This window comes from Rhopalosiphum maidis, chromosome 4 (assembly GCF_003676215.2).
Source record: "Rhopalosiphum maidis isolate BTI-1 chromosome 4, ASM367621v3, whole genome shotgun sequence".
NCBI classification, from domain to species: Eukaryota; Metazoa; Arthropoda; class Insecta; order Hemiptera; family Aphididae; genus Rhopalosiphum; species Rhopalosiphum maidis.
Window position 1 is genome coordinate 21882255 of NC_040880.1, and position 14998 is coordinate 21897252.

At 30.2% G+C, this 14998-nt stretch overlaps 1 protein-coding gene across 1 annotated transcript; it reads left to right on the plus strand.

The window, feature by feature from the left end:
- Nucleotides 1-706: 706 nt before the first annotated feature.
- On the plus strand, nucleotides 707-14784 carry LOC113561327 (chorion peroxidase-like). Its single transcript, XM_026967670.1, has 13 exons — nucleotides 707-747; nucleotides 843-953; nucleotides 3025-3195; nucleotides 3603-3832; nucleotides 4106-4279; nucleotides 4370-4534; nucleotides 9042-9266; nucleotides 9414-9541; nucleotides 10631-11005; nucleotides 12009-12381; nucleotides 14249-14357; nucleotides 14430-14520; nucleotides 14619-14784. Exons 1-13 carry the CDS (start codon nucleotides 743-745, stop codon nucleotides 14760-14762), a joined length of 2301 nt encoding a protein of 766 aa, XP_026823471.1. The 5' UTR covers nucleotides 707-742; the 3' UTR covers nucleotides 14763-14784.
- Nucleotides 14785-14998: the final 214 nt, after the last annotated feature.

Genomic DNA, 14998 nt, shown 5'->3' on the forward strand with positions numbered 1-14998 from the left:
ATTCAGTGATACTATAACTAATATCATATTGGTAATATAATAGCGCAATAACTAACAAAGTAATAACTAATGTATAATATAATAAGAAAGTTATTTTTTGAAATATGTATTCGATCTTATACAATGAAATCCTAACAAATCATACATTGTACTTATGTTTTTGAATCAACTTCTTTTATTTATTAATTTAAAATATACTGTATAGTTGTAACTTAAGCATTTTATATGTACTAATTACAGATTTATCAATTTAATTTTAATTAATGATATGACTGATAAGTGATGATTATTGACATTATACCTACCATCATATTATATAATGTATTATGTAGCATTATAATACAATTTATCAACTATAAATTTCGATTGTAAAATAATATTGTTTTATAGTAAATAAGCTACAAACATTCAATAAAACTTGACGAGGTACCTTACCTAACCAAATTAAAAGTTTGACTTTACTTATGTATACATAAATCGAAAACATATCTACAGTAATCTAGTATATGTCGGCCCGTATTTGCGATTTTCCAGACAGTGAATTGAAACGTCATTTATTTCAGTACCTACACGCTGATTGGTGTATGTATTATGAATAAATTAAGCGAACAACATGTTGAAAACGAAATCGACTTTCGTTCGGGCCGCCTCTCCGTATGGCGTCCCATGGCAGCGGGGACACCTTTTATAAAAGACTGTGACCCAACGTACTGATCATCACACGTGCTATAGCCCCTGCAAAATGAGGTAAGTTCCGCCGACAAGATCACGGACGGTGAACGTGGTTTTTTTTTCTGGTTTTTATACAAGTGTAATAAAATATGAATGTGATTTTATTTTAGAACTCCTTTATCGTGGTTCGTATTTCTGTCGACCCTGTTGACACAGGGATATGCTTGGAGGTCGGACAACGATGAGTGCGCTTTGCCTCTAAAACATTTCAAATATATATCGTAAGTATGAAACATTTTCAAAGTTTTAAACTCAACTAACAAAAAATTAATATACTCCATGGTTTTATAATGAGGTTGACATTGCTTGCTTGATTTCCTGAAATAAATTCGTACAATAAAATTATATGATTATAGGATTATAGTAAATAGGTATGTAATCAAATTGTTGATACATTAGAAGTTTTAATGACTAATTTCATATTTTAACTATCAAAAGTAAAATATAAATTTATCCAGGCAGGTATTTACTTTAATATTAAATAATATTTAAGTGATATAAAAATTATTATTTGCATGTTTTTACTTATCACATATTAATTATTAAGTAGATATTTTATTGTATACAATTATATTAAATTAAACTATAAATAGATGTAAACGTGATTTTTTAGCATGAAACAATTTTACTAAGATAGATTTTTATTATTATTCGTTATGTTGTTTGTACTGTATCATTGTAACATTAATCGAGTATAATGAATACATAATCATATATTATTCAATATAGTTTATTATACAATATACACACATTTTTGTTTTTATGCTATATTTACCAATAATAATTTAATAGATCGAAGTATAGTTTTTTCAAAATTAATATTATTTTTACTTATATTTATTATAAAATAAAGTAAGTGCCTAAGAACAACGTGATTTAATTTAGGATTTAGCTAACCAATTATACATTATTTAATAGTACCTATTCGTAGTTTTTTTTTAAATTTTTGTAAACTATGGTTTAACGAGTTATTGTTGGTCACTTAGGACTTTTTGTTTACTTTTTAAACATTTAAAAAACGTTATATTCTAAATTATGTTATTATTATGTTTGTAATCTTAAGTTCAAAATTACAGTTACCGAGATTATATTATAAAAAAAAAATAATAATAAGTTTAACATATTTTACATTATAATAATAAATAACCTTGACAACCTGTAATTCCTTGATACACCAACTTTAATACGAAAATATAAATTTAAAGTTACAGTCAAAAATAACGTTTATTTAGTTTAAATAATTAAATTATAATTATAATAGTTTTATCAGGTACATAGTTATTGAATCTTCTTCTTTTTCTTGTGGTTACCTTTTGTGTATAGATTCAATTACTGCACAAAAATATTATCGAAAAATATTTAATGTATTCTAAAACAAAGCTCAGGGGACCTTTAAGTACTCGCTTAAATGCTCTTAAAGTATTATTAATCTTAATTATAAACTTCATACATCACTATTATTGTATAATTAGGTAATAATATATTATTGATTATTTAATAAATAAAATTATATTTTTCTCAATTGTTGAAGATACTGTCTATAAGTTATAATAGTCATTATATGGTCATACAGAGCTTATGACTTTTTAAATAAACAAGTATTTAATGTAAGTATATTGATTATACAAAAAAATTATCAAATGGGAGAAAGTTTAAGTGAATTTCACTTATTGGGAACCCCTTGCGACATTGATCTGTTGTGATTTCGCTAAATGTATTTAAGAAAAAACTGCAAACTCATCCCGTTTAATTTCAAAGCAACATCGATTAACAACAATTAAATTCGAAAATAATAACAAATTGGTACTGTTTTATACATTGTACTAATCTGCATTTATTTAAAACAATAGAGATTTTTTTGGAGATTTCCGCATGCATATATCATCAAATGATCGGTAAGAGCAAGGAGAGTTAGAAATTTTCTTTCGAACTTGAAACAAGAAAGAGAAAGTTCTTAAAGATATTCAGAGCATTTTTTTTTTTATTATTATTACAAATTAAGTATATCGAATATCTACCTAACTATTGATTTTACATGTATTTTTACATGTACTTTACATTTGATGTATTTATCATCAGATTTTAATCTAATTGTTATGGTATTTTAATTTATTCAGGAACTTTATTAAATATATTAAATTCAAACTTGTATAATTTAATATTTATATTGTTTTACTTTACACATATATTATATCTATTTAATATAATGTTTTATAAAATATTTTATAACTTTTTTTATAATCATTAATAGTTTAAGTTATGGTTTTAGTATAACATATAGTTTTATTACAGACCAACTGGTTATGGAGAAAAATGCATTTCGTATGTTAATGTTTCCGAAGCTTTCCATGAAGCATGTAGAGGAGTATTAGGTATAGAACCGGGAACCAATGATCTAACGGATATTCAGTTGGATAATTTTGGCGATGTAATTCAAGAAACAACGAGAATTTTATGTGAATGGTTAGTATTTATAAATAGTTATAATTAGTTATTATTTTATGATAATTGTTTTTTACTATTTTTAATATTTTATAATTCATTATTGTGTTATCAAATATCTTTAATTTATATTTATGCTTATTTATATTATTATATAATATACCTTTCATATAATATTGTCATAAATTAAATAAGCCATAAACATTTACTTTAAATAAATAATAGATATAGGTACTACTATACTAAAAAAAAATGAATTGATTTGTATAGTACCTATATATGTATCTCGTTATTCCGATACTACTATATATTAATGACAAATTAATATTTATTATACAAAGTGTTTCTTCCAAGAATGTTTATCTAATTTTTCTTTTTGGAATTGAAATTCTAATGTTTTGAAAATTTTAAAAATATAACTTACTTAGGTTTGGACTAACAAAAGATCAAGTGCGAAGTTTATTACCAATAATAAATACGGAAAACACTGATATTGGATCTTACTGTCCGAAAGAATTAAAATCGTATCCGGGTAATGATTGCGGAGATGGAATCGAGTTCCGTTCAATCGACGGGAGATGTAATAATTTTGTTCATCCACATTGGGGCGCTGCGAAATTACCTTTCAAAAGACTTTTACCACCCGATTACGGTGACGGTGAGTTTTTATTGATAAATTGTGTTTACATTTCCAGTAAGTATAACTGGATTGGTTGATTTTCAATTAAATTTCTAATTGCGATTAAAATTTAGCCAGTAGGCTATTATTTAACATAATACCTATAGTTTTATAGTTAAACTAAATAAACTGATTGATGCTGCATGATAATAGGTGAAAATCGAATAAAAAAAAAAATATATATTATTATTATTAATCAATTATAATACATACTGTATTATTATTATTACTAACGAAATCGTCCGTATTCAGGTATCAAGTCGATCAGAACGAGCATAACCGGATTTCCGTTACCCAACCCTAGATCTGTTTCGGCCCGCGTGCACAAAGACGTGGCTAGACCGCATCGCACTGATATAACGTTTTTGTTTGCCGCCTTTGGACAGCTCGTTGATCACGATCTCACTCTCACCGCAGAAACCAAAGGTATATTTGCGATTTAAATGTGTACGAAATTATAAAAATTATTAAACTACACGAAAATACATTCCATCAATGTGTATATGTACATATTAGACCCGATCACCAGACAAGAGATCAAATGTTGTTCGGGAGCTAACAATCCATATTGTATACCAATCAACGTGCCAATCGATGATCAGTTTTTCGTGGGCAGTCATCGCCAAAGGTGCATCGACATGATAAGATCGCTGGCTGGCGTCAATACTGATTGTCCTCTAGGTAATAACCCATTTATTATACAATAGTAACAATATTTGCAGGGTTCTTGTATTCTACGGCATGTGTGGATAGGTATACCTATTAATATATATAATATATATAAATGTATTATCTTTAACAGCAACCATTATCATGCCTTTCTATACCGGGGTAACGCGACGCGATTCATATTATTAACTTATATATCGCGTGCAGTATTTTCATATAATATGCGAATATTATGGAAGTTTTATTTTCGATTTTTATATTTTGTTTTTCAACGTTAAATATATTGTATAGGTACCGTCTGTTCGTCGTACTTTGAACGATCGTTTCCCTATAAAATATAAAATAAAAGGACGAATATAATAATTAGAAAGACGACATTAATCTAGTTCGATCGGAATTATTCCTAGTAAATATTAATAATACAACACACAAAAAAAGGCGGTAAAAAAACACGCTCGCGACAAGACTCCATTACAAAACATGTATTTTATATGCAATTATTACAATAATTATTATTTATTAACTCACGGGATATACCTGACAAAAATCGCACTCATTGGAAGCAAAATTATGACGCGTATTGAATTCTGATGTTTTATAAACAACTACGGCAGTTGAAGAGCGATGATATCACATATTCATAAACACAAACATCAGTGCGGGTGTTTTTTTTTTTTTTTTGTGGTAGAAGTGAGATACTGTTTCATCTATATTCTGTAATTATCATAAATTTTAATTATTTTAAATACTAATTTGAATACTTTTATTTATTATTTATAAAATTATAGTACATAATATTATTAATATTATATATCGTAAACTCTAGTTTCAAAACAAAAATAATTTGCGAGTTAAGCATCGCGTTAGTATAATACAATAACGTCATACATTTTAATTCCGTACCACCCGATCGGGGACTTGAGGCTCAACAGAGATGACGGCCGCTGTCGCCTAAGGTAATGCGTACTCAGTACTTACGCGCAAATACATTAAATAATTTGAAGAACGCATGTGCAAAGTGCCACTAGAAACGACAATAACTACAACCAGTTGTCTTTAACGACGCGATACGGTGTCCGCCGTCCGATAAACCGTAAAGAACCGTATCGCTCTTAACATCTGCTGTAACCAGTAAACCCATCGATAGACGTCATCGGAGTTCGTTTGTAACATTATCCCACTGATACCTAAGAATTTTGTCATCAGCTAGACAGTTTTTAATCATAATTTTTTTCTCGTCTTAGCGATTGAAAGTAAATTTGAACTGTACCTATTTTACTTTATAAATATTTCATTTTGTAGGCAGTAATTTTCGTTTTTATTGTTGGCTCTTCTTACTACCTTTGTTAATAGTTTAAGTGATCAAGTCATAGCTCGCTAATTTTTTTTCCTCCATTGACCATACTATTTAAAGAATAGATAAACATATTACTTACACCTCTGTTTATTATCTGTTTTAATGTAACTGTTAATTATTATATATTTAATATTTTATCTCCTCAGTCAAAATATATTCTAAAACGCGAGTCAGACGTTTGAGCGTATTTAAATAAAATCGTAGGTCATGTGAACGCGATTTCAATGGCCAATTTGAGTACGCTATTTCAAGTAATTGTTTTATTCCCGTATAAAAATACAGAAGTCCAAATGAGCACGATTATAAAATGTTCAAAATAGTTTATATCTATAGAGCCTTTAATATAATATAGTACATGTATCATAATATTTACAATGTACAATTTGTACATGCAACATGCATATAATTCGTGTAGCATAATATAGGTATACGTTAGTTTAAACATTTTAATTTTATTATCGTTACTGCTTCTCTTGTTCGTAATGAAAGTAAAAACAGTAATATTTAGTAACAGAAATAATGCGTTCATTAGATAATGGATTTTTAAATTACAAAACTCTCAAATAAATAACATATTTTATTAACAAAAGTTTTATTGTAAAATTAAAAAAAAAACTATTTATATAATATACACACAAAGCTGAATAAAGAAACTTATTTCCTTATAATTTTTTCTTTTGAAAACAATTCATGTCTTACATACGAGTCAATAAAAATCCAGGTTCAAATAGATCGTGAAAATGAAGTATGGTAATCTTAATCCGTACAAAGGTTAGTAGTTAGCCGTGCTCAAATGGATTAAAAAAGTGAGCTCAAATAACATAAAATAATTAGCGTAAAATAGGTAGCGTGCGCTCAAACGGGTAACGCCCGCTAAAAACCGTCACTGAGACACACACACACACACACACACACACACACACACACCATAATATGCGGGTGGTGCGAACCAAACGGCAACCCTTACGCAACAACCCTCGCGCGGCCGGCTGACTGGGATCCTGGTACCGGAGACCTTTTCGCAGGGTTCGGCTGTCATTGACGGCCGCGCCGAACCACCCCGGTGACCGTTCGTACATGGAGCCCTGTTGCCGACGGGCGGATGCAGTCCCTTTTGGCGTGTGCGCGGCGATGGTCCCTCGTCCGCGGTCGGCTTGTTATACCAATGACGTGCAATCGCGGTGAATTCGCCAAACGGACCAAACGCCACCAACGGTACGCTGCTACGACCCTAGTAGGCCAAGACGCCCTTTCGGCGGTGTTTTGCGATGGTGCAACATTTATTTACTCGCGTTTCTTAAACACGCAAACGCGAGCGGACGCGGACGCAAGACAACGACGACGACGACGACGACGACGCGCGCAGCCGTTGCAGACCGCGCGTCTTCCCTTCCCGTTGTCGTCGGCTTCGTTATTAATTTTCCGGACCGATAGATTTTATTTACGCTTTTTTTGCGTCCGTCGTGACGTCACCGCCGTTAACTCTGCTGAACGATAGGGACGAGAAGTGTGCGTGAGAGAGGAAGAGTGAGAGGGCGTAAAAGAGAACGATCGAGGACTCCCCTCCTCCGCTCGCCGACCGAACCCCTACGACGAGAACAAATCGGGTTTTTTCCACCACCCACCCCCAACCGTGTCCGATGCGAAAAGGGATTGGCAATCGTACGCGGTCCCTTCGAGGAGCGCCTCCGGTCGTTAATCGCTTCGTCCGTCGTTCCACAATAATATGGCAAATAAAATCGTACCACCTGCGCACTAAACTCGACGATTGTACGAGAATATTATTGTTGTTGTTCGATGCGACTCGAATAACTTAACTCAAAAACCTATTATTTCAAGAAATTTTTTTCTAACCACCAACCCATATAAAGTACACCAAACTAATGTCGGTGTAATTCAGAAGATATTGTGTGCTATGTTTGGGTTTAAAATTACCTAGGTATTATTCTGCATATTATATTTCTTAGATGAAACATACGTGTTTTGTGAGCTAAGCATGTCTCACGCGTGTCTCATTTTTATATTACGGATAATAAAACGACAGTCGACGCGGACGAATCGTTATTGCACGGCTGTGAGATTTGATATATTTCCGAAATTCTACTTATTATTTTTTATTATTTCGTATTATTGTTATACACCTAAGTTGTTTAATATTAATATTGAATAAAAATAATGGTATTTATAAATGTATATTTAAAAATTCCAAAAGAATTAGATTTTAATTGCCAATGCTGAAAAGGAAAAAGGCAGTGAGCACGCTTGGTGAATCGCTCTGTATATTATTATGTTATATCCGTTATTATACGGTGATCCTGATTTTTTATCGTAGTATCTCAGGGTGTGAAATTATTAGTTATTTTATTTATAGTACCAAAAATCGGTAGTCGTTCGAGAATGCCTGCTGTTCTGACAACTAGTATGTCGGTGTGTATCGTAATATTTATTTTTCTAAACAAAGTTCTCGATGTCAAAATATTATTTTATAAATTTACAACTCACTCGATATTATTATTATTATTAAAGGTATGTGTTTATTATGACTTATCAGACTGCGAAATTGTTTCGTTTATAGTGTTTATACTACGTTCACTTTATTTCAATGTACAGAAATGAGAATATGGTTTTTAGCAGCCTGTCGAATGCAGGCACACGAGTATTATTGAGTGTGGCTGATAATCAACAATTAATTATCGCAGTAAATTATCACAAATATTATTTTCACCGTATTTTTTCGGTTTCGTGCAATAAAAATCATCTATTTACATCTATATTTATCTACTTACCTACTATGGTTATGTTAATAAAATTCAAAATACGACGCGGTAAAGTAAAAATTAATCCGGACGTCAACTTATATAGATACGTAATGGAGAGAAAAACACAAATATATATTATCTATCTCAAAACAAAATTTCAGAAGTGTGGTCGTGGTGATATAAATGATAATACTGTATACACGGTACACAAAGTCGTTTTTAAATGAAATTTGATTATTATCTATTAACAATATACAAATAATATTTAATTTTTCATTTCTGAGGCGTCATCAATATTACGAATATCATTACCAATTATATTATTAACGAATCGTGATATAATTACTTATTTTTAGATATACATAAAATAATAATATGTAAAATGTAAATATCATTTTGGTAGGTCCTCGCGTCCAAACCAATGCATTGACATCGCCTATCGACGCCAACTTCATATACGGCTCCAACGAAAATCTTGCAAATAAACTCCGGTCGTTCGAAGGTGGAAAGTTGACCATGGTCCCGGTATTGGCGGGTAACCGGCTGAAGCCAATATTGCCGCCAAAGAAAGATCAACCGGACGACGGATGCATAAGGCCTCACCCAGATCTTTATTGTTTCTTAGCTGGTATATCAGTATAATATGATTTATTATTAATTGTTATATATGATATTAATAGTTGTACTTAAATCCACAATTAATGTGAAATTTATCACGGTTGTGGTTATGTGGTTATATGGTTTCAACAACGTTAGTTTAATTTGTATGCCATAGGCGATAATCGCGTGAATGAACAATTGGCTCTGGGTGTACTCCATACGATTTTCACTCGAGAACACAACCGAATAGCCACTGAATTGTGTGCGGTCAATCCACATTGGGACGACGAACGACTGTATCAGGTAATAAATCTTGCCAATCTTGGGTGAAAAATGAAAATTATTGTAAAACAATGCATTTACTTACAAGTTATAAACAAAGTATAAATTTCCTAAATTCGATACAGAAGTCTATTTGAGACGTGTAGTATATTTTCGTATTTCATGAACATTATTAATTGAACATTTTTAATTGTTTTATACATTCAGTGCTCCGTTCAGAAGAGAAGGTGGGTGCGGAATGCCTATACCTCTAGCACTATTTCACGATAATTCATAGCGTCCTCCTAAAAAATTCCAGAAGGACTTGTGTATTAGTCAGATAGTAATGCATAATATTATGATTATAAAATTTCTTGGTGTTACTCATTATGGACTTATTATTTCTAAGACCTTTTCTTTAATAAATTTCAATTATACAGTTTTATTTCGTTTCTGTTTTTAGATATACTATACAAACAGGCTACGGTTTTAGTTATCTTAAACGATAATAATTGCCATTTATTTTTGTCACGGTGAAGAAGTGTAAAGATTTCAATAGTAAAAATATGCGAATTTATTCATACAAATTTGTTATTGACATCGAAGCTGCATAGAAAAGTCTACTACGAGTATAGGATTAGGATAAAAAACTACGAAATATGCTGATATGTTGCAAAAATTCAAAATACGTTCAAGAATATACTTTATTGATGTAACCTAATTTAGGAAATTTATAATTAAACTTAATAATACGACCAACATAATTTCGAAATAATAAATATTAAAATACGTAGATACCTTTAAAATCTCAAAAATATACAAAATAATAATTTTTGGACATTCAAATAATTTTTTTTTTTTTTTTTGGATTTAGGTATAATATAAAATAATATGCTTTATAGTATGCAGGAGTATACTTTCAAAACATAAGTTATGTGTATTAGGTTAGGTTAGACTGCTTAACTCACAAATATTTAGTATAAAATTATATTTCAAAAGCAAATTGATCCAAACATCCAAAAAAATATCACTGTCCACTTGATGGTATTAATATAGCTATAATTATACAACATAATTAATGTTTGGGTTAGAATTCACATTTATTTCATGTCGATGCGCACGCGTTTACAGGAATCGCGGAAAATCGTCGGTGCGATGGTCCAGCACATTACTTACAACGAATTCCTGCCGAAGTTATTGGGCAAGTTCACGATGAAAAAGTACGGTCTGGAGCTCTCGACACAAGGGTTCTCCAATAGCTATGATCCAGATGCAGATATCACGGTGCCGGCCGTATTCGGCGCTGCTGCCTTCCGATTCGGTCACTCGCTGTTGCCCGACGCCATGGAGCGTTGGAGTGCAGCTCACAAGTTTGTAGGATCCAGGAGATTTAGCGAAATGTTTCAACAACCGTACGACCTGCATAAGCCCGGATGGTTAGACCAATATTTATTGGGTATGATTAACCAAGCGTCCCAGGCTATGGACGATGCAGTAACGTCTCAAGTAAGATTTGACAAATAATATATTTAAATGTTTTGTGCCATCTTAGTAAATGTATTAGATCATAAAAAATATATATACATTAATGAAGTACTCTTTTCTACAACCACATTATTCATATTCGTAAAATGATATACAAATATACTTCAAAATATTGATATAAATAGTAGAGGGGAATATTCGATGCTGTGGTATAATTAATGGTTATTTAATATTTATAAGTTTATAACATGTTACATAATATGTTGAATGTTTTATTTTCATATTTTTTTTTAAAGTGCAATTTTTAAAAATATTATCAAAATACATAATTATATATATATATATATATATCATTAATTTTATGCATTTTTAAACTAAAATATATCATTTTTATCGCTGAAATAAATAAATATTAGAATATAGAATATATTTATAAAATATTTACCTATTTTAAAATGATTGATTTTATATTCTTTGTATATCTAATGATAATATATTTTTTCGAAAGGAAAAGGTTAAATTATAAAAAACTTATCGTTTGTCAAGTATTAAAATTATTCCAAAAAGGCAAAAACAAAGAAAACATTTTATATTTTTATCATGGCCACTTTTGTTATACTAAAATATATATTAGTTTACTCAATATGATAATTTTCATGTCTTGTTGTAAATTTTGATTAACTAAACATAAAATATTTATTTAACTATAAGTTTATTTTAAATAATGATTTTTATTTGTAATTGTATTATATGATACAATAATATACCTTCTTAGTTATTTTTAATAGATAAATAAACACTATAACTAGACGTCGGGACACCTGGTTAGTATATATATATATATATATATACATTGCCAATGCTCGCTGACTTTAATAATGTAAACAATACGATAAGACATAGCCACAAATGTACGACCTTAACATAAAATAAGCGAGCGTATATTATATATTATTATATGAGTATACACCATAACAATGACCACGTTGACTAATATTGTGGTTTTATTGGACGGATGGCGCAGGTCACCAACCATCTGTTCCAGGAGCCGGCCAATGATTATGGCAAGGACTTGGCTTCCATCAACATACAACGAGCTCGGGAACACGGGATACCCAGCTACTCTGCCTGGCGGCAATACTGCAAACTACCGGCGATCAAGTCGTGGAGCTCGATGCTGACGGACATCAGCAATGCCACGGTGAAGGCGTATTACGATTTGTACACGACACCAGAAGACGTGGACCTGTGGTCGGCAGGTGTGTCGGAACGATCTATCGATGACAGCATCGTGGGGCCGACGTTCGGATGCATCATCGCCAAGACGTTCAGTGATTTGAAAAAGGGCGACCGGTTTTGGTACGAGAATCCCGGTCTGCCAAACTCGTTCACGCTAGGTAATTGTCCAATGTATATTATTATTATAGGTACGTCATTATTGAAGAATCTGGGAAAAAAATTCACAGAAATCAAAAGTGATTTATTTATCTATATAAATTAATTACATTGCATTTTGTTGACTATATCAAATATTTTATTAAAAAACCAAAAAGTTGCAATAAATGAAAAATACTATGTATATAACTCTAGCGAATGACTAAAAAAGTGTAAAGTTTTAGGTAGAATATATAATTTCACCAGTACAAAAACTAAGACATACAATTTACTTCTCAAGACACTGAAACTTTAGTTTTTGGCTTTTTTATTTGAAAACATATAAATAGTTCATAAAATAATGATTTGGATGTTAACTAGGTATTTTGCGTTTAAAAAAATCTATACTATACATGCAACTCAAACTGTCAGATAAATACATTCAATCGATTTCAAGATACTATGTAATTTATTTACAAAATATCGTATTATTTGTATTCAATTTATTTAATTTGTTGACATTTTACTGATAAATTCCCTAAGTACATGAAGTTAACACGTAAACTATTGACGTACATTCGTACATACGTTTTGTCTTATATCTTTATCTCCAGTCTCCAGTTTTTCAATAACTCAAACTTCAATATTATAAGCTTGGTATATACTTTATAATGAAAATGTTAATACCAATCATAATAATTGTTAATTGTGTGTTAGGAGTATAATAGTACCTACATGTATGTATATAAAAATAATGGAAAAAATGTATCTTTGTGACTTCTATCTTGGAATTTTTTTCTGTAGCTTTTTTTCTTATTATCATTTTATGTAGGTTCCTACCTATTATATATTATTTTATTGCTGCTGCAATTGTCACTTTATATTATTACGCCATATGGCACGTATATTATCTATGACATTTTATATAAATACCAGCTGAAGGTAAATAATCCAACTTTTCTAAGGGAGAAAATATAAAATATGGTACTATTATATATCATTGTATTTTAATTTTCGTATACCTCAATTTACGGGAAAATCAGCGTTGGTGTATCTTTCTTTATAAACTAATTCGACCGAGATGTGCAATTTGCCTATGGCACTTGGTTAAATTTTGAACGTGATTTAAACTACTCTAAACTTTTCTGTTGTATATAAAAGTAATCTCTGAAACATTCATAAAAAATTGTCAAGTATTTTTGAATTTATAAACTGCAAACATATACAGATATTGCCTTTTGTTGACCTTAAATTTGAATAACAGACAATTAATATTACACATAGGCGTACTAGTCCTTTAAGTTAGGGGAAAGGCTAAATTTCTAAAAAAATGTTTTATATACATTTTTTTAATTAGATTATTATTTATTGTTTCTATTGGTGTTTACAATTGACTTAAATGATTATTCGTTTATATGGAACATTAAATTTTTTATATTGTAGTAAAAAATAATGTTAATACTAACATATTTATAAGCACATACGTTTACCCAAAAATCCTGGGAGGGAGGGGGCTGAAGCCCACCCAAGCCTCCCCTAGTTACGTCTAAATGATATTATAAATATTGCTTACTTTTATTTAAAACAATTCTATATATATATAGCTACAAATGGCAGATCGGCTAGTCCATATCAATTTATTTTTAAATTGTATTTCTATAATGACAATGTTGTAAATTATTTGAACAAGATATTTTTTCGATTTTTCGTGATCCGAAACGAAATTAATACGTGAGCCAACCTATAGCAACCTATAAAAATTTAAAAACGTAGCAAAAAAAGTATCCCTGAGTGTTTGAGAGTCCCATACAAACGAACATTAATTTATATTATATACATAAATGTAACACTATTACAGTTTATAAATTATACCGTTACATATTTTTTCAGAGCAACTGATGGAAATAAAAAAAGTTAAATTATCACGAGTGTTGTGTGATAACAGCGATAATATTGTAACGATTCAACCGTTTGCTATGGAATTGCCATCACAGCAAAAGTGTGTTTTATTTTTTTTTAATTTTCTAATTTTTATTTTTATTCTTATAAAACTGATTGGTTTGATTTTTAGGAATAACAGGGTTGCTTGTAAAGGACACATACTACCACAGATGGATTTATGGGCTTGGAAAGAATATACCGGCTGTTGCGCCAAAAAGAAAGTGAGTATTTTCTAAACACGCAATTTGTACGAATTTTGAAGTGTTTTATACCATTAAAAATATACTTTATATCCGGGTTTCGTTTAATCTCATTAAAGGTACCGAATTTAAATAACCTAAACCCACAAATACACAAGGTTCAAATAAACGAATGGAACAAAGAGGATGATAATCTGCATAAGTTCATCCAAGCAATAGCTGTAAACATTTCGTCATCAAAACCTACGAACGCTTGGAAATAAAGTTTAATAATATAAATAATATTCGCTGTAATAACTATAATTTATTATTTATTTATAATTTTAGTTTTAAGAAATTTTGTTATTTATTATTATATACTTAAAATATAATATTGTTTATTTAAATTATTAAAAAAAAAAAAATGAAATAAAAACAACTTTTTAGTATTTTTATTAATAGAGTCAAACAAAATGTATCCCAAAAACCAAACATATTATATATTATATATGTTTATGGC